Source organism: Mercenaria mercenaria, chromosome 7, assembly GCF_021730395.1.
Source record: "Mercenaria mercenaria strain notata chromosome 7, MADL_Memer_1, whole genome shotgun sequence".
In the NCBI taxonomy this organism is placed as follows: Eukaryota; Metazoa; Mollusca; class Bivalvia; order Venerida; family Veneridae; genus Mercenaria; species Mercenaria mercenaria.
In genome coordinates this window covers 62,725,711-62,745,209 of record NC_069367.1, presented here as the reverse complement: position 1 = coordinate 62,745,209, position 19,499 = coordinate 62,725,711, and the positions used below count along the sequence as shown (strand labels likewise).

General features: G+C 35.9%; 1 protein-coding gene across 1 annotated transcript; it reads left to right on the top strand.

Annotated features, from left to right (window-relative positions):
* Positions 1-404: 404 nt before the first annotated feature.
* On the top strand, positions 405-19,057 carry LOC123554068 (amiloride-sensitive sodium channel subunit beta-like). The gene is made up of 11 exons (XM_053548514.1): positions 405-609; positions 1,794-1,974; positions 4,853-4,914; positions 5,947-6,081; positions 6,504-6,619; positions 6,917-7,077; positions 9,136-9,213; positions 11,101-11,333; positions 14,056-14,187; positions 18,027-18,102; positions 18,826-19,057. The coding sequence occupies exons 1-11, from the start codon at positions 599-601 to the stop codon at positions 18,991-18,993; spliced, it is 1,353 nt and encodes a 450-aa protein (XP_053404489.1). The 5' UTR covers positions 405-598; the 3' UTR covers positions 18,994-19,057.
* Positions 19,058-19,499: the final 442 nt, after the last annotated feature.

Below are 19,499 nucleotides of genomic sequence, written 5' to 3'. Positions count from 1 at the left end.
ATTCTTGCATAAAACCTTTGTTTTTTGCCGATTTCGGCCATGCACATAAAAACGGGAAAAAACGTGTACAGACAAGGAGATTCTCGTGAGCACGCGCTGTTGGTGAACGATTTGAATATGCTGTTGCGGGTCCAACGTAAGCAAATTATGGCTCCCGAATCAATTTTGGTCGAAGTCGAAAGGTCCGAGATTTATGAAAATCTTTTCATCTGCATTTTTATTAAAAATATCATTTTTCAACCTAACTTTACTTTAACTCGTAATAAGTGCTACCTCTCTTGATACGCGACTGCATTGACGTTCCGTATAATTGTATTATTGCGCGTATTTGACTCAAAGTAAGTTTACACGCCGCGATTTAATCCCTGAAAATGATACTACCGGGCACACAACATTTACAAAAACACAATTTCGTTTTCCAAATTAATTTGAGTCGAGAAAGTTGACATGCTAACTTTAAATCTTAACCTTTTAAAAAATGTTTGTGTCGGCTTTACACATCTATGCAGTCAACTGATGTAGTGATGGTGTGTAATGTAAAGCATAAACATGACGAAGCGTTAAGTTTGAAGGATTTTCCATAGTTAATGAACATTTGATGAACAGAAGGTATTTATTATATATTTTTCAATTTATTTGTAGATCTCACCAACCATGTTTGAGTTTATAAATCCAATCTAAGTTGATTATATCGATGTTGGAAAAATTCCAATTTTTGTGTTTATCAAACTTTGATCGCGATGGGGTGGGGTGCAAAGCAAAATTTTCTACGTTATATGCCTAGAGATTTCATTTCTAACGATATGAAGAATATAGGTATCGATACCAAATTCTATTAAACGATAATGTTTACATTTAAAAAGCGTAAGGGACAGACTATTAATTTAAACCAAGCAGAATTGTATTCTGTCGGCACCTCACCTGCAAACTGTGTAAAGACATGATGCCGTGTATGCTCTTTTCTCATAATTCCGAGCCTCTAAAGCTAAAGTTCCTACCGATATATTGGAAAAAGGGGGAGTCATACTTATTTTACATATATTTAATATTAAAGAAATTACCACATCAAGAATGTCCGTTCGACATGTATAAAATATGCACTGTTTCTGTAGGCCCTGGAAATGCATAAATAAAACATGTGTCCATAACAACCTGAAACGGCCCGGACTTCGATCGGCTAATGTCAGCTGAATAGTCTGTTTGTTCGATATTTCCAGCACTTTAGTTGTGTTTTATGCAAGAATAGCGATAACACACGTTTGTTTCGTGAAACAACATCTGCAGAATCCCTCGGACTATGTTTGTGCACTCGCCCTACGGGCTCGTGCACCAACCAATCCCTTGGGATTCTGCAGATGTTGTTACACAAAAAAACGTGCGTTAACCCTACATTGTTCGTTCGTTGTAAACATATCTCCTCCTAAACCACTTTGCCAGTATCAGTCAAAATCTATAAAGATATGACTTGTGGATTATTGCAGTGTACTTTCAAACTTGTTAAAAGTATGTATCCAATGCAGAACTTTGACTGTCAAGGCAATGGAAGGGAAAGTTGTTTAAAGATTAATTGTCTGAAAACATTTCAAAATACAGTCGAAATCTGTACCACAGTGTTTATCTGTTTTTCTTCTTAAGATCGGGTGAACGAACCAAGACCAATCATGGCCTTGTTAGTAACCAATCACAAGTCAGATGCTTGTTTGCACTTTCCACAAACTTACTCTCTTTTCAATTTGCACTGATTTGCACTTGTAATTGAACATGTATAATATTATATATTTTTTTCATTTCAGCCATCCAATTAGTACTTCTGTAGAAGTGAAAACAGCAACGAAATTAAAGTTCCCGACGGTGACAATTTGTAACACAAACCCTGCGCAGTACTCAAGGATAAGTGCGACTTCTACATTGGAAAAAGTTATAACAAAAGCATCGGAAACATATTCCGTAGACTTAGATATCTATAATGTCACGGTGAGTTTCAATTATATTAAAATGTATTAGATTTCTCACATGGTGGATTTTTTTTTATGAAAATATCATAAGCCTGTAAAGTATGTTCACGCAGAAAAGTATTGGTATAGACCACTGTGTGAATGGTTTTTAGAAAATATGTCCTTTATTTATTCTAATGCCGTGATTTTGTTTGGCACAAACTCGACATACTGACATTTCATGGATCCTCCTTGAAGTCAATGTTAGTTTTGCGGCGTATCATTGTACCGCACATCATGCGTCGACCTAAAACAGATTGCAATGCGACACAACAATAGGACACGACGCACGACAATGTTAACATCGCGATGTCGTATTGTTTAACGTTGCATCGTGAGTTGAGTGTCGTATCGCATTTTTGTGTTCCGTGTCGACTGTCTAATATTGTAGATCGATTCACGACATACGATAAAACACGCAGCAATACGAAGCGACGCGCGACACGATACAAAATAATTAATACCGACCCGACGCGTGACATTATGTCACATGAGCTTAACAGGACTCAGTAGGATCGACGCTCAAACCAAATAATGTATGGTGCGGCACCACTGAAAAGCAAACGTGTAGTTCAGAATAGTCATTTCTCAACCCTTCCCACAATCCACACAATGCATACTCACGCATGCACGCACTCACATAACCTTATATTGGGCTGAAAATTATCGAAAGTAATATATAAGTTGTAAAGACTGTAGAATTTACCTTAGTTATATTTACTTTGGTGTGCGACATTTAGCGTTGTTGCTGCGACATATAACGGTTGGCAAATTCAAGCTACCTTCAGCGTTAAAGGTGCGACCAGAGCGGTAGATAATTTTGCGACATTTAGAGGTGGTTGCGACATTTAACGTCAACACTGCGACATTTAAAGCAGGTTGTGACATTTGACAGAATATCAAAACACGACGCAGTATGTAGACATCTGGAGAATTGTTATTAGCGTCTTTTGAAAGATTCAGAAAAAAATTAAGTATAGCATAGTTCTAATATATCATTTCTATTCTGATGTCCTTGCAATAAATAGTAAATCGAATTTGGTATTACTCTTTCTTGGTGTGTGTATGACACTAAATGATGTGTCAACGTGACGTCTTTTAATGAAATATTCGGGACTTTTCACATTAAAATACCTAATAAAATCATCAAAGTATCACGATCCTCACGTCAAAATCAAGCCACAGAATTTTCAAGATGATGGACACCTCTAATACGAATATGTTTAAAGCCAACTAAGATATTAAAACATTTAAATTATCAAATAATCAAGGCTTTTGAGTGGTTTGTCGTCTGATTTATCACGGTTCAGAGTTTAGAATCCTTGGAATTTAAATACAAGCGCGTTAGCCCGAGTTGTTAAGGTAACGCGTTAAGGTGGTTGTACATGTATGACATACCGGAAGTAATTCGGATAACTCTGGACTCGGCAAACGGAAACCAAAATCAATCATCAATTAATGGCGATCCGTGAGAAAATGTCCTTAAACGGCAACGTATATACCTTTCTAAAGTTAAAATACTATATCAAAAAGATTGACATAATTCCGAATAGTACCTTAAAGTCCGTTTGGAATATGTAGATCTCTTTAACCATGGACAAATATCTCATAAAACTCTCACGGACTTAAACAATTTATTTAACCAAATAATAGATCGTATTGTGAGTTGTTTCATTAAATTAAATCTATTAGGAAAATGTCATAAACATTGTGATTTTCCCATAGACTTGCGTTATGAAAACTTGTGTGAAATCCAAATATTTCAAAGTACATTCTGAAGTATTGAAAAATCACAGTTTAATAAAATTCTACATTATGGAAAAGAATGATCCGAACGTGTAGAATTACTTTAAGTATCTATGCATCCTTGATTGTTTAGATTGAACAAATTTGATAAAAATATGCTGGACTTCATATATACAGGCAGCAATGAAACGGATGACATGCGTCATAAATAACATCATAATGTATTCTAATTTCTAACTGGTCCGTCAACCGTTGTTTATCGCAGAATATAGATGGCTTGACATTTTCTTTTTTAATTAATTGGCAATCAAATCGAGACATGTTAGACTATTTTCTAATTCTGATCTAATAACATTTAATATATTAATTATATATTTATGAAAGCAAACGGTCAGTCAATAAAATTATTCCTATTTGTAGACATCAATATGCATGTAATACTGCATAAATGGAAATAGTCATTGTTTTTGGGTCATCCGAAATACCCTATTACAAAGTAGTCCTATTATAGGTCAGAAACCAACAATTTAAAGAACAACAACAAAAAAACCAGTAAAAACAAAGCAAAACTACAGGGAAGCGCTTTACCATGTTAGCTACATTTGATAATCTCTGACGAAAACCGTAATATTAAACTCTTTTCTTCCACCATGCTAACTAAACAGGGGTCGTATCATTAACGCGAAAAATATTGTACTAAAATACCACTTTTCATACGCTATTGCGTTTAGATATTTCTTAAAAATATGATGATTTATGGAAGACCATGCACGTTATAATGTTATAATGGAAGTATGTGAAAATAAATAGTGGCCTTTAACAAATAATACCCCAGTCACACATACGGCGCGGATAGCTACGTCTAGCCACGGATAGAAACGTAGTTATCCGTATCGATCTGTATCGATCTGTACCTGAGCCGTACCTTAAAAGTAGTAATCCGTATCAATCCGTACCAATCCGTACGGCTGAGGTACGGATCGATACGGATTACTACGTTTCAATCCGTTGCTAGACGTAGCTATCCGCGCCGTATGTGTGACTGGGGTATTACGCAAATACATATGTATGTAATAGTTTTTCTTGTTAAATAAACTTATATTACATTTCAGGATATATATGACTACAACTACACATATTACGATACAAAGTATAAAAATGTTACCATAAGTAAGTGTTTTTAGTTATCTCTATAGTTAATACTACTGTAAGTATCATGGTTTTGATATTTGATGGGATTACTTAATGCAAGATTTTTAACTGATACTTGTGTTCATGAATCTGACTGTATAGATGCATGTACATCATTGAAACTAGTGATTATCTATCCATGCATGTGCTCTGTCTCTGTTTGGATGGCTATTTTAACTTTTCAACATGAAAATATACACTGATTCGGAACTGAACGGGTTTTGATTCAGTCTTCAATAAGATGAGTTCTATGTACTCCATATACCACTTGACCACACAATATAACAAAAACAGATTTTATGCTTTGTATCAAAGTCGACGACACGAAGCTGATTTAGAAATAAAGAATTTCTGTCGTCTCGGCAAAATCTTCTGAAATTTACGGAATGAAGCATTAACTGAGTATTTTGGTTTAACCTGTTTCGTCAGGCCCTTAAAGATTTCTCTTGATTCTTTGCCTTCAGCAAAGGCACTGAGTAACGGTTCGTATATGGAACATTTTGGGTTGCTTTATATATATATTTTACACGATCATTATTGTGTTTTACATATCATGGCTTTTGTTACCATTGACCTCATTTAGGGATTCACATGACTTGGATAACTAAATTAACTCTGTCCCATGACTTTAGAACATTAAGGTTTGGTGATAACAAGTAACCAGTCAATCTCCGCTGTTGTGTTTTGCCAAGGCAGTGCCCCGCTGTGTTCCGTTATTAGTTCTTTTTGCCCTTATTATCTAATTGTTTTATTTTTTTCTATGTACTTTGATGTAAATTTCAGATAGTTTACACATTCATACATATGCCGCTGTAGGATTTCGTTTCGGGGAGGTAGCTGCGTTCCTAGAATGCTGGAGCCTGATGTTTCTTATTAGGTCTTGGATTTTTTTTTGTGGGTGGGGGGAGGGTTGGACGCGTGTGGGGGGGGGGGACACGTTGCAGCTCAATATTCGATTCTAACTGAAACCTCTCATAGCACATACATAGATTTACATCTTTTGTTTGTCAGGTAGCGATATAATGTGGAAAACATCGGAACAATTTCGGATGCAGATGGCTACGCTAGATTTTATGAGCCTTGAAAATATATCCCAGCCATATAAAGAATTCTTTCTTCTATGCAATTTTGCAGGGGAAGAATGCAATAGGTAAGTAAACTGTGCGCATGCGCACATTTTCTCTGAAGACAAAAACATCTCTCTAAACTGTGCTTGTTCCGTTTACGGGAGAGGGTATCCAAACTATTTAAGGGAATCTGCATTAACAGAAATGGGCGATTGATCTCCCTTGTCAAAATATTGATACATACGCCAATGATTTACTTACACCTTTATATCTTGAGCAATGAAATAGACCCTATCTTAACTTCAATAATGCTAGAAAGTTCAACGAAGAAATTTTACTTGTAAAAATGTCTTCGCGTCCCATTCTCAGATGAACGACTTTCTCGTGAACCTCTCTACAGTATGGACAGTGGCGTTTCGGGAACATTCTTACATAGGTATTTCTAAAGTATGCTGTGTCGGGTGAGCGTGTAAGGTTCATCGTGACCATCTTGTTTCTGTTGCAGTGAAACGATAATCAAACTCAGGTCATACAACTATGGAATGTGTTACAAGTTCGAACCTGAGTATGTAAAAGCCCTCGAACCACACGGCAAAGTAGCGGATGCAGGTCCAAAGTATGGTAAGAAATTTGTGATGAGAGACATCCTTAAATATCTTTTAGAGTGACTGTGAAAAGCGTTTTAGTTTTTTAAAATTAATTTTGTAATGTAATATATGCCTAGTTTAGTCCAATTCAAACGCCATTGATTTTAACTTTGTCTGTCAGTCAGTCTGTCTGTCTGACTATGTCATATATCCCAAAGTCATCATTCGTAATAAGATTGTACTGGATTGTAACTGTTATACCTGCGGATTCTCACATATTCATTTTATGCACTGGAAGCTTTTATCTATCTTATATTATATTAATTTTTAGCTTTGGAATTGCTACTCAATGTTGATCAGTCAGAGAGCATACCATTCGTGACGTCATCAGCAGGTGTTGTTGTAGGAACGGACGCAGAAAGCTGGTATTTTCACGAAAATCACGGTGTATTCGTACCAACTGGCTTTGAAACAAATATTGCTCTGTCGATTGTAAGGGAACATCTAGTATATAAGTACAGCAGGCTTTCAAAGAGTCCCTGACAAAATATGTGCCTACTTCTAGGATTTTAGGGCTATGCCAACAAAATTAAGTGCTTAGAATTACGATTTGTATGGCCGATCTAAGGGGTTAAAAAACTGAAAGTTTTCTTTCACAACTTTTAAGTCTATGTGACAGTTTCAAATTTGATTGAGCAAAAAATGTGTGCAGGTAAAATATTTTTATTGGTAAATATATAAACATTTTGGATATAATTTATACCATTTCAGTTAAAAATTAACAATACCATGTTTTTGTCAAAATATTAACTTAGGAATCTTTTTAAAAATCTATGGACTTTTAGGAATTTCCTTTACAATTATTTAGGAATTTTAGTAAAACTTGAAAATGGTCAGGAAATTTTAGAAATTTAGGGCCACTTGAAAGCTTTGTGTAAATTTTATCTTATACAATGGTACAATTAAGCAAGTTTTAAACTAGTCTCTGTTAGCTATCCGCTTTGGTATGGTTCTGGTAAACATTTCCGTCACTAGAACACCGCCAGACTGTAAAGCAAAACCAGGCGTTAGTGAAATTTCTATTTTTAGCTCATGTGAACTATGTTCCGGGTAAGCTATTAGTATATATGTGTATGGTCCGTCGTCCGTCGTCCATCGTCCGTCATCCGTCATCCTTCGTTCAGCGTCCTGCGTCAACACTTAAACAGCTTCTCTTCTTATACAACTACAGAATTACACCAAACGTGGTCTGTAGCATCCTGGCACAGACCACTATAAAATTTCTTTAAATGGTTCCCCTTGGCCCCTTTTAGGGGCCGCAAGAGCGGAAATAAAAACTTTAAAAAAAACTTTTCTCATGAACCGCTGAGAGGATCTTTATCAAACATGGTCTGTACCATCACTATAAGGTCCTTTCCCGATATTAGAAAAAACATTTAAACGCCTTCCGCTCATAAACTGCTAAATGGATCTTCATCGAACTTGGTATGTAGAATTATTATAAGATCCTCTTTTAAATTTGGTCAAGTCGGGACAGTCAGCCCCATCTAGGGACCGCTAGTGCTAAAAATACCTCTTTACGCCTTCTCTTGAACCGCTGAATGGTACTATCAAACATGACCACTATAGTTAGAAATACCTATAAATAATTTTATGTATGAATTGCAAAATATGGATCTTTATCAAACTTTGCTTGAAACATCATTGTAAGGTCTTCTCCCGTGTTTTTATTTTTCAGATTGGGTTTCTCTGATCAAACTTGGCACGTAGCATTATTGTAAGGTCCTTCTCAAACTGTATTCAAATGGTGGCACTTGCCCGCTTTTACAGGCCACTAGAGCCAAAAAAAAACAGAAAAAACCCAACTTCAAATGACTTCTTCTCAGGAACCACTTGATCGATCTTGTTCAGACTTAGTCTATAGATAGAAGCAAGGTCAGATGGTCAAGGTCGTCTTCAAGTGACCGACTTAGGCCCGTTTAGGCCTCTTGTCTTTTGTTCTTTAAATGGGTCAGCATTATATTTGTTTGTTTTTTGTTTGTTTGTTTTGGGTTTAACGCCGTTTTTCAACAGTATTTCAGTCATGTAACAGCGGGCAGTTAACCTTACCAGTGTTCCTGTATTCTGTACCAGTACAAACCTGTTCTCCGCAAGTAACTACCAACTTCCCCACGTGACTTATCAGAGGTGGAGGACGAATGATTTCAGACACGATGTCTTTTATCAAATCGTCACGAAGAACATACGCCTTGCCCTGGGATCGAACTCGCGACCCCTCGATCCGTAGACCGACGCTCTCCCTACTGAGCTAAGCGGGCGGGCTCTCAGCATTATATCATGCTGTTAGTGATAAACTGTGTTAAACTTAATACCTGACATGTCTGAATACTTCATATCAAAAATGTTTTGAAATGTTCAATTTTCTCATAAATAAAGGTTGTTACTAATATTGCACCGACTGGTAATATGATGTACCCTTAAGGGAATTAAATTCAATCTAACAATATAGTTTGTTGGAAATTTGTGTTAAACATTAAATATTGAATTCAGGTTTCAAAAGAGAGAGTTCCAGGATTGGGTAAAGAACTGCGTTGCGAAGATACGAGTTATTGGACGAAATCACTATTGGTAAGGTTTCGTAACCCGCAAGTTTTGTGCAAGAGGTTTATTTTCACTCCCATGCTCACGTTTATTTTACTGGCTGTCGAATGGATATTTTATTTCTTTTCATCTTCTCTATTACAAGTTCTGACTTGATGTTTTTGGCCCTGCGTATACCTATCATATACATATTTTGAGAAGAGAAGAGGCGGCATAAGTAGGTAATACTTTAATAGCTTTATTAGGTTTCTCCTTTGAACAAAACCAATGCTCTAAATACAGACATTATTTTTGTCCAAATGTCGGCTTGAAAAGCCCAGGAAAATTGCTGTATTTTGACCAAATACGTGCACGACATTCACGTGATTTGGAGTCCAGCTGAGTATTAAGTTTGTTCTATTGATAGAGAAAAAGGTATTTATATATTTTATAAAATTATGTATTATTTTAATCAGTTTTAGGAAAAGGTTATTGCTTGACAAAGTCTGAAATTGCTGTTTACATTTTATAAAGTTCTGAAATTAAAGGGACTAACCCATACTTTTTACCGGTAGGTCTCAAAATTCATAAAAATGAGTACTTTTAACTCTAGAGGCATAATTTGAATGAATATAATAGAGTATAATATACTGTAAGAGAAGAAGATATCGAAAATGTTTTCCTAAATAAGTCCGTTTAACTGATCCGATCCGAGGGACAGTACTTTTATGAATCCAGTGGCATAATTATAATATTTCTAATACTAGAGGACCTGCTACACATCATATATCTGATTTCTAAGCCTTTCTGTTTTACACATGAAGATTTTTAAAATACATTTTTCCTTTCCTTTCGTTTATGGCAACCACATTTCTGCATTGACTGGAACTGTTTTAGCAGTTTTCATGTGCGTCACCCATGTATCATTCCCGTGAGATTGTTTAAAAATTATCCCAATAGATTTTCTCAAAAACATTTTGAACGGATGGACGATTTTTCGAATATCAATAATGTACACAATTAATAATACATAAAACTCAAATAAGAAATGGCGTTGACATCTATGCCAATACGTGTACAATAATCAGATGACGTCATGTTACGTGATGTTTATTCTATGAAGTGCGAAGTGTGCAGTATGAAGTGTGAAGCGTGAAGTTTGAAGTTTGAAATGTTAAGTCTGAAGTTTGAAGTCTGAAGTTTGAAGTCTGAAGTTTGAAGTGCGAAATCTTAGGTTCGAAGTGTGAAGTGTGAAGTTTGAAGTCAGAAGTATGAAAAGTGAAGTGTGAAGTGTGAAGTCACAACGGTCTTTCGTAGGAGTATGATCGACAACAATATTCTTAATGCAGTTTTAGCGTTTTGTTTATTCTGTCCGTCTGTTTTGGGTTTTGGATCATGTTATTTAGAATCATTTCCCAAATAAAAGAAATGGCAAACTCTTTTGCATTTTAGTATGACGGTATTTAAGATTTATAAATATAGAAGAGCTTCGCACAGCGTGGCAAAATACGCTCACAGTTTGATGGAGGAGCTACTCTGTGTGTGTGCGCGTGTGTGTGTGTGTTTGTGTGTGGTACTCGTATTTATTTTTTTTTTCACAGGTAAAAAACTATAAAATGGGTGAATTAAGTCAAAACATGATCATACATTTAAGATCAAAATATCCTTCATGAACACCATATTTTACATGCTCACTTGTGGCACTGAGGCTCGTAAAAACATTGTATCTGGTGTTCAACCGTGAAAGATATTTTGATCCAACGCTGAAAAATACAAATTTCTTCTCCATATATCTGGGAATAATACAAGAAAAGAAGGCAGTAGTTGGATAACATTGTAATGTATTCAGAAATAATAGTTATGCAATACCATTAAACATTTTTGTATCGAAACGTTAAATTTTACAAAAATCTGATATTACATTTTCTTCGTCAGGATTGTCAAAAAGATTGTAAACTGAAAGATATCAGCGAAAAGTGTGGATGCTTTCAGTATTTCTTTGAAGTCGGTTATATAAATGTGTCGGTGCCCTTAAACGATACATTTGATCCAGAAACTGGTTACATACCGTGCTATACTACAGAACACTATGAATGTATCAAGAGGGTTAATGCCGAATACGTACGAGAACCAGCGGAGACATGTGCCGATTGTATACCACCTTGCAGGTAGATATTTTGTGTTTTTGTTCAACGCCTCGAGTAATGCTCGAACCCACATTGGTGAGGGATGCTTTTCTGGTTCAGATATGTTTTTAGAGATATGCTGTTTAAAATGCTATGCAAAATCTGCTTCTTGTTGCTTATCTGTTTTTATTAAATCTAGAGGGACTGGATTTTAGGACATGGAGTGAAGACTTCTCCGCAGGTAAATGGCTACTACATGTATGCCACATGTTTATCTGGTGGAGAACGCATGGCAATATACATATTTAATGTTTTAGTACCCATCAAATAGAACGTTATCTTCGACCAAGGAAGCTGGATTTTCTTGGACAAATAAATTATGGGGAACGTGGTGTAGTGGTGGAGTGGTTAAGCTGTCATTTTTGTTTTTTTACATAAACTGAATAAAACGACCATAAGTGACTGTCTAGCCAGCATCTACGGTCATTATCTATGGGTTTATTAAGCGTTATGTCTTCTTTGTCTGTTCTCTACAGTGTCTACTCGCGACTGGCCTGATTTGCAGTATATGGCTCAGGTAACATTTGATGCACGCCTAGATTGCCAACACAGCATTGATTCGGGTCTGAACGAGTTTGCAGAATTGGATTCAGTGTTCTTTACTTCAGCGTTAGTGCATAACTAGACTTGTTTTCAGCGTGTGCCACTAGTTGCGGTTGATTCTCTCATTGCTTAGAACTACAGTGTCAATGCATGACTGGCCTGGTGCGTGAAACTAGTTGCGGTTGATTCTCTCATTGCTTAGAACTACAACGTCAATGCATGACTGGCCTAGTTTTTGGCGTGTGACTCTAGTTACGGTTGATTTTCTCATTGCTTACAAGTACAACGTCATTGCATGACTGGCGGTTTTCGGTGTGTGGCTGGTTGCATTTGATTCTTTCATTGCCTTCCACTACAATGTCAATACATGACTGGCCTGGTTGTCAGTGTGTGTGTGACTCTTGTTGTGGTTAAATCTCTCATTGCTTACAACTACAGCGTCAATGAATGCCGGGCCTGCTTTCGGTGTGTGTCTGGATGCATTTGGTTCTTCCATTGCTTTCTACTACAGTGTCATTGCATGATTGGCATGGATTTCAGTGTGTGTCTTTAATTGCATTTTGGTTCTATCGTTGCTTTCCACTGCATCGTCAATGCATAACTGGACTGGTTTACAGTGTGTGACTGGTTGCGTTTGGTTCTTTCATTGCTTTCCACTTCAGCGTCAATGCATGACTGGTCTGGTTTTCGATGTGTGGTTCTTGCATTGCTTTCCATTACAGCATCAATGCATGACGTGTCTGGTTTTCGGTATGTGGTTCTCTCACTGCTTTCAATTAAAGAGTCAATGCATGACGTGTCTGGTTTTCGGTGTGTGGTTCTCTCATTGCTTTTCATTACAGCGTCAGTGAATGACTGGCCTGGTTTTCGTTGTGTGATTGGTTGCGTTTGGTGCAACATTGCTTTCCATTACAGTGTCACTGCATGACTGGCCTGATATTTGATGTGTGACTCTGGTTGCGTTGGGTGTATGCAGTGTTTCCACTGTACTGTCAACACGTAAGTGGCCCGGTTTTCGGTGAATAGCTCCGGTTGCGTCGGATGTGCTAAAAACTTTCAACTACTGTGTCAGTACGTGATTGCCTGGTTTGTATGTATGGCACTCAATGCTATAAGTGGCCTGATTTGCGGTGTGTGGCTCTGATTGCATTTGACACCCTCAGTATTTTCTACTACAGTGTTATTATGTTGGTGGCATGTTTTTCATGTGTGCCTCTGATTGACTTCAGCCTTCAGTGCTTTCTACTTCAGTGTCAACGCGTAACTGGCGTGACAAGATAAATACGTGAGAAGGTTGTCTTTGATATGTAATTCTGGTTGTGTTTGATGTACTCAAAATGCTTTTCAATATAGTGTCAGTGCGTGAGTGGCCTGATTTTCAATAATTGTCTTTGGTTGCTCTTGTTGTGCTAAATACCCCCACTTCGGTGTCAGTGTGTGACTGGACAGCTTTTCTTTCTGTGGCTCATCGTTACGTTTGGTGTGCTAAATGCTTTCACTACAATTTCTATACATGTACGTGAATGGGCAGGTTTACAATTTGTTGCCCTGGTTACGTTTGGTAAGCTGGATGCTTCTACTGCAGTTTCTATACCTGTTTGTGCAGGTTTCTGATGTATGACCCTGAATACGTTTGTTGTGCTAAATGCTTCCACTACATATTCTATACGTGAGTGGGCAGGTTTACAATTTGTTGCCCTGGTTACGTTTGGTAAGCTAGATGCTTCCACTACAGTTTCTATACCTGTGTGGGTAGGTTTTCGATGTATGACCCAGGTTACGTTTGGTGTGCGAAATACTTTCACTACATATTCTTATACGTGAGTGGGCAGGTTTACAATGTGTTGCCCTGGTTACGTTTGGTAAGCTAGATGCTTCCACTGCAGCTTCTATTCGTGATATTGCCGGTAAAGATGTGTGGCTCTGCTTATGTTCCGTGTGCTAATTGTTTCCACTACAGTTTCTATACATGAGTGTGTAGGTTTTGATGTTTGGCTCTTGTTACGTTTTATATGCCAGATGCTTTTAGGGATTCTACATTTGCTTTTTTTGTGGAAAAGAAACTGTGTTTAATTTCATAAGGTACATATCCCAGGATCTCAGCTGAGTAAAATGTTGTGCAAAGGAATATCTAAATCCTCTGCGTTTACATTATTTTCAGTGAAAATCTGTACGAAAGGGACGTTTCGATGACAACATGGCCAGGGGAAAATTTTCTGCCCATACTTAGACGAATCTTGCAGTCAAGATTGCCTGACGTTGATCTATCTACTATAGATCGCGACTATGTCAGGTAATGTATCTTGATGTCTATAATCATGACACTGCTATGAAGATGTTTCCATTGTAAACAGTCCTACGTATATAGGCATTGAAAAATATGTACTTAGAACCTTTCGGACTATGAGGGTAGTCAAATGCTTGTATAACATACTATTGGTTTCATTCAACTGCATGTCAGTCTAAATGTATTGTTACTATTTGATGTGTAATTTCACTGCCATAAGGAAGTGTCGAAACCGTCATCGAAGTAGGCATAGGTAAAAAAAATGTAGTTTTAGCTTTTAAAAAAGGTTTTTCATTAATTTATAAGCATAGGCATCACTTGTGCAGTCGTACTCCAAGAGGCGGTAAATTATATAAGACAGACAACTCCACTGCACGTAAATATATAAAAAATGTTTATATGCCTCGCATTTTAAGCACCATTCATATTGGTTTAATTGCAGTCGTTGCTAATCTTTACAATATCTCCAGCTGATAAAAGTTTAAATATCTCATGGAGGTGGGGAACAGATTAGAAAACACTAACACTTAATCAATAATGATAAGAGAAATACAGCAGTGTTTACAATTCAATTCAATTTATTTTATTATATTTTAGCGTAAACATATACTGTTTCTTGTTACATACAAATATATTAACATAATTATAGTGACAAGTTTACACAAAACTCATCATAAATATCATATACATTAGAAATAAGATGAAGCTATTACTTCTTAATGGAATATAGTAGAATATGCATTAAATAAGTGAGGTTGAAACTCAAAGTATGTAATTATATATTTGATGAAAGTAAGAACTTTTTTAATTTGGAACAACATAACATGGAACATAATATGTTGACACTATTGTAAGCTAAGAAATAATATCGTACACAATATTAGGAAATTATGCAGCAGTGATTCCATTTAACTGACTTATCAAGAATAGGGATGATATACAAACTTTCCGAGTTTCAAGAGCGCTGAATATTGTGTGGTGCACATAAGTTCAGTAAATTTCAAAACACTTTGTCTTGCATAAAAATAAGGTTTGAAATACATCTTTCTGGTATCTGTGTAAAAATGACAAAATATTAGAAAATGATACTCATCTTCAATATGACCAGTATGACAAAAGTTACAAATACGTAAATTGCGGTCTATTCTATCAGCACCAATTCGTGCAGATTCAATTCGTAATTGACTGGAAGATAATTTCAGTCACGACATAGCAGTTCTATATTTATTAGCTAATAAATCTAAATATGTTTCAAACTCAAAAAGACATCTAAAGGCTCTATATGCAAACAAAGAAAGACTGTTAGAAAGAATATTGTTCCAATTTTGAAATAAATCATCGATTATTCGTTGTTTGAACTGTAAGTGGAAATACTGCAAGTTATAATCTAATGGATTATTCCACATATATAAAAAACATAGGTATCTGAAAACAGCTTAACATTACTAGCCCAATTTTAACTCTTCTATTACAACCATCCAACATACTTAACAATAATCAAGTAAAAATAACTCTAAATCCTCAAGGAAAAGTGAAAATAATAAAGGAGAACTTACCTCCCCTTGTTTAAGACCTAATGACCATTGAAAAAAAATCTGCGTATGATTCACAACCTCTTATATGAGCTTTCACCTTGGAATACATATCACGGATAATTCTTAAAGTGTTACCAGTAATACCTAATTGATGTAATTTGTACCTTAAACCATTGCGACAGAAACTACCAAACGCCTTATCAAAATCAATAAATGCACATGCTAATCGTCCATTTTCACTAAGAACTTGACTTATTATAGCATTCAATACTAAAATTGCGTCAACAGTTGAACACCATTTTCTGAAACCAAACTGTGCCACACTAATTATATTATTACGTTCAATCCAATTGCTTATTCTTTTGTTTAAACAACTGTGAATATTTTAGAAAAACAACTAACTAACTTTATACCCTAGCCCGCCCGCTTAGCTCAGTAGGTAAGAGCGTTGGACTACGGATCGCGGGGTCGTGGGTTCGATCCTCGGGCGGGGCGTATGTTCTCCATGACTACTTGATAAACGACACTGTGTCTGAAATCATTAGTCCTCCACCTCTGATTCATGTGGGGAAGTTGGCAGTTACTTGCGGAGAACAGGTTTGTACTGGTACAGAATCCTGGAACACTGGTTAGGTTAACTGCCCGCCGTTACATGACTGAAATACTGTTGAAAAACAGCGTTAAAACCCAAAAAACAAAAAAAAAAAAAAACAAACAACTTAATACCCCTATAATTATTAAGGCCCATAATAGAGTATCTCCTTTTTGAAGAGTATTCAATATCTACCATAAACCTACTTTGACAGAAATTTCCAGGGGTGCGTAGGTTCAAGCCCCACTGGGACCAAAATTGTTTTTCTTTATTTTTCATTTTTTCTAGTAATTTTTTACTTCTTTCAAGACTTATTATCGATTTATTGTACAAAAATGGAAAATATTCATTTGACAAGCGATTTCTTGCTGTTCAAAGTGAATTTACCTCTGAAATAGAAGGGGTAGTGTTAGACATCTTTAAAAATACTGAGTTACGTGCGGTAAAAGTTCTCTATATTGCCTTCTTTCTTTAGATTACATATTGTGGAAGAAATATAGGTAAGTTTTACTTCTGCCCCACAGTTATTTTTGAATGAAGTGAGCAATATTCAAAACAGACCCGCAGGATTCAACCTTTTCAATGTTGGAGATATAATTCTGTCTCATTAAATCCGTTTACTTGAGGCACCCTAGAAAAAATGATACTGACACTTTTATTTTTTAGTTTTATAATTGTTTACCAATAGTTTGATGATTCTTTCATAAAAAATAATGGTATAATGAATTCTCTGCAAACGTTTTGGATAAAGGTCGCCACTTTGAAATTTGTCTCTACTTGAGCTTGAGGAAATACCATAAATTACACAAAATTTATAAAAAACGGCACGGTAGAATTTTTAAAAATTTGCAACAAAGTGCGAAGCACGGTCAACTGTAAGAATATACCAAGCAAATGCCTTTTTTTAAATATTACTATAAGGGGCCTAATACCTTAACATCAGAATGATTTTTTCTTAAATAATGGCACAATAATACCTTCCATCCAACTGTCTGGGAAAAAGTCACTGCCCAAAATAACGTTAAATATGTCAACACGATGAGACATCAAAATGTCGCAAGATTCAATAAAATATTCATTCAATAACTGGTCACCAGCAAACGACTTATTCCTTTTAAGATTACTAATTACCGCCTGTATCTCGGACTGAGTAATTTGCATATCTAATTCATCATATGCACAGTCATTAAAGTCATGACTATCGTAGAATTACTCAGCATAATAATTTCTGTCGTTAGGCAATTGTGCATTTAGACCAGAAAAAAAGTTTTAAAATTCATCTGTACTAATTCTGTTGTTTTTATTAGACGTATTTTTACGTGTAAAATGTTTCCAAAATTCACTCGGATTACAAAGGCGTAATCTTTCAATATTTCTCGTTTTATTCAGTTCATATCTCCGTTTCTTAGTTTTAATACGAGTTTTATAAGTCGTTTTACAAGTACACATATTTCTATCCTGTTGGCATCGTTTTTACACATATTACATTGTGGATATATTCTTTGATTTAAAACTAATTTGCCTTATTTGCCTTATTCAAGTCTGATAGGGAACACGCGACATCTAAACTTAGCAAAATTTGCTCTATGTTCATTAGGCAAAATAGTGTTGACACGTGTTTCGGTTTGAAAATTGCCTAGTTTGTACGTGCTTCGTCCTCTTTTTGTGTAACAGTAGTCCATTCTTTCATTTCGACATTATATTTGATCATGTTTCAGGGGTAATCTTGCCCTCGTGAGGATATACCTGTCATCTTTGTCCTACGAGGTGATCCAGGAGGAATACGCATATTCGGTAATGCCATTTAAGCATTTCTTATTTATTTTTTGCAAACATTGGAATGTTTTTATCGTTTAAGAATAAAATTGCATTTCATCTGTAACTGCAAATGTTTGCTTTGTATATACAGCAGAATCATTGATCTGATTAAGACGTATGAATAGTTTGAAAAAAAAGAAATATAAACCATTTTACAACGATTATAGATTTGTGTAGGAGAGACTTACAATCAAAAATACATTTGCTGATTTCTTCTTTTGTGTCAGCCACCCATTGTCATTGTCATTGTCACCCATATCTCGGCATATTATTATAGATACATTATGCCCAAATTCAGTTGTTTTTTTTAATTTTATCAATTACTTCACAGTACCTGTGTAAACATGAAATGACTAAGTTATTGTACATAAAGAATACTTTGTATTGTATCTTAAATTCACACAAATAAATGTTTTAATCTATAACACATTTTAAAATGAATTCTACTCACTGAAGAAGCGATTATCTCTCCTAGTATAACGTTAATTACTGCCATCACAAATACACCAGTGAACATGATCATTGAAGATATTTTCTTATTTTCAATATTATTTACGTTACTTTAAATCTAAACAACTTCAAGAAATAAAACTAAATGTAAACGTACAATATATAAACCTAAAGTGTTTCGTGTTGTTCTCAGTTTAAACAATGAGGCACTAAGTAACCAATGATATGGCTGACCTTGATATTTTTCAGGATGTTGACTTCATCAGTGATATTGGAGGTCAGCTTGGACTGTGGGCAGGCTTTTCTGTGTTATCGCTACTTGAAGTCATTGAACTGATCCTCTTGTTGTGTGTGAGTGGAAGAAAAGAGCAGAAAACTAACCCTGAGAACAGCGACTTGTCGTCAACAAATAAATAGAACATATATACAGGACTTGTAGTTAATCATTTGAGCCGTGCCATGGGAAAACCAACATAGTGGGTGTGCGACCAGCATGGATCCAGACCAGCCTGCGCATCCGCGCAGTCTGGTCAGGATCCATGCTGTTCGCTAACAGTTTCTCCAATTTCAACAGGCTTTAAAAGCGAACAGCATGGAGCCTGACCAGACTGCGCGGATGCGCAGGCTGGTCTGGATCCATGCTGATCGCACACCCACTATGTTGGTTTTCCCATGGCACGGCTCAATTTTCTTATTTAATTATTTCTTGTGCTTGTTACCATGCTATATTAGTTTTGACAAAATTATCATTAGATTATTCCCTAGCTACTGAAATTAAAATTATCAGAGTGTAATTAATTGTTTATATTAAGTACATGTATAACTTATCTTTCGCTTCGATGATCTTTTCCTGAAATTAAGGAGGTAGGTTACCTTGTTACCAGGGTAATTTCAAATTAATTGAAGCGCAGATTTTTTTTTTA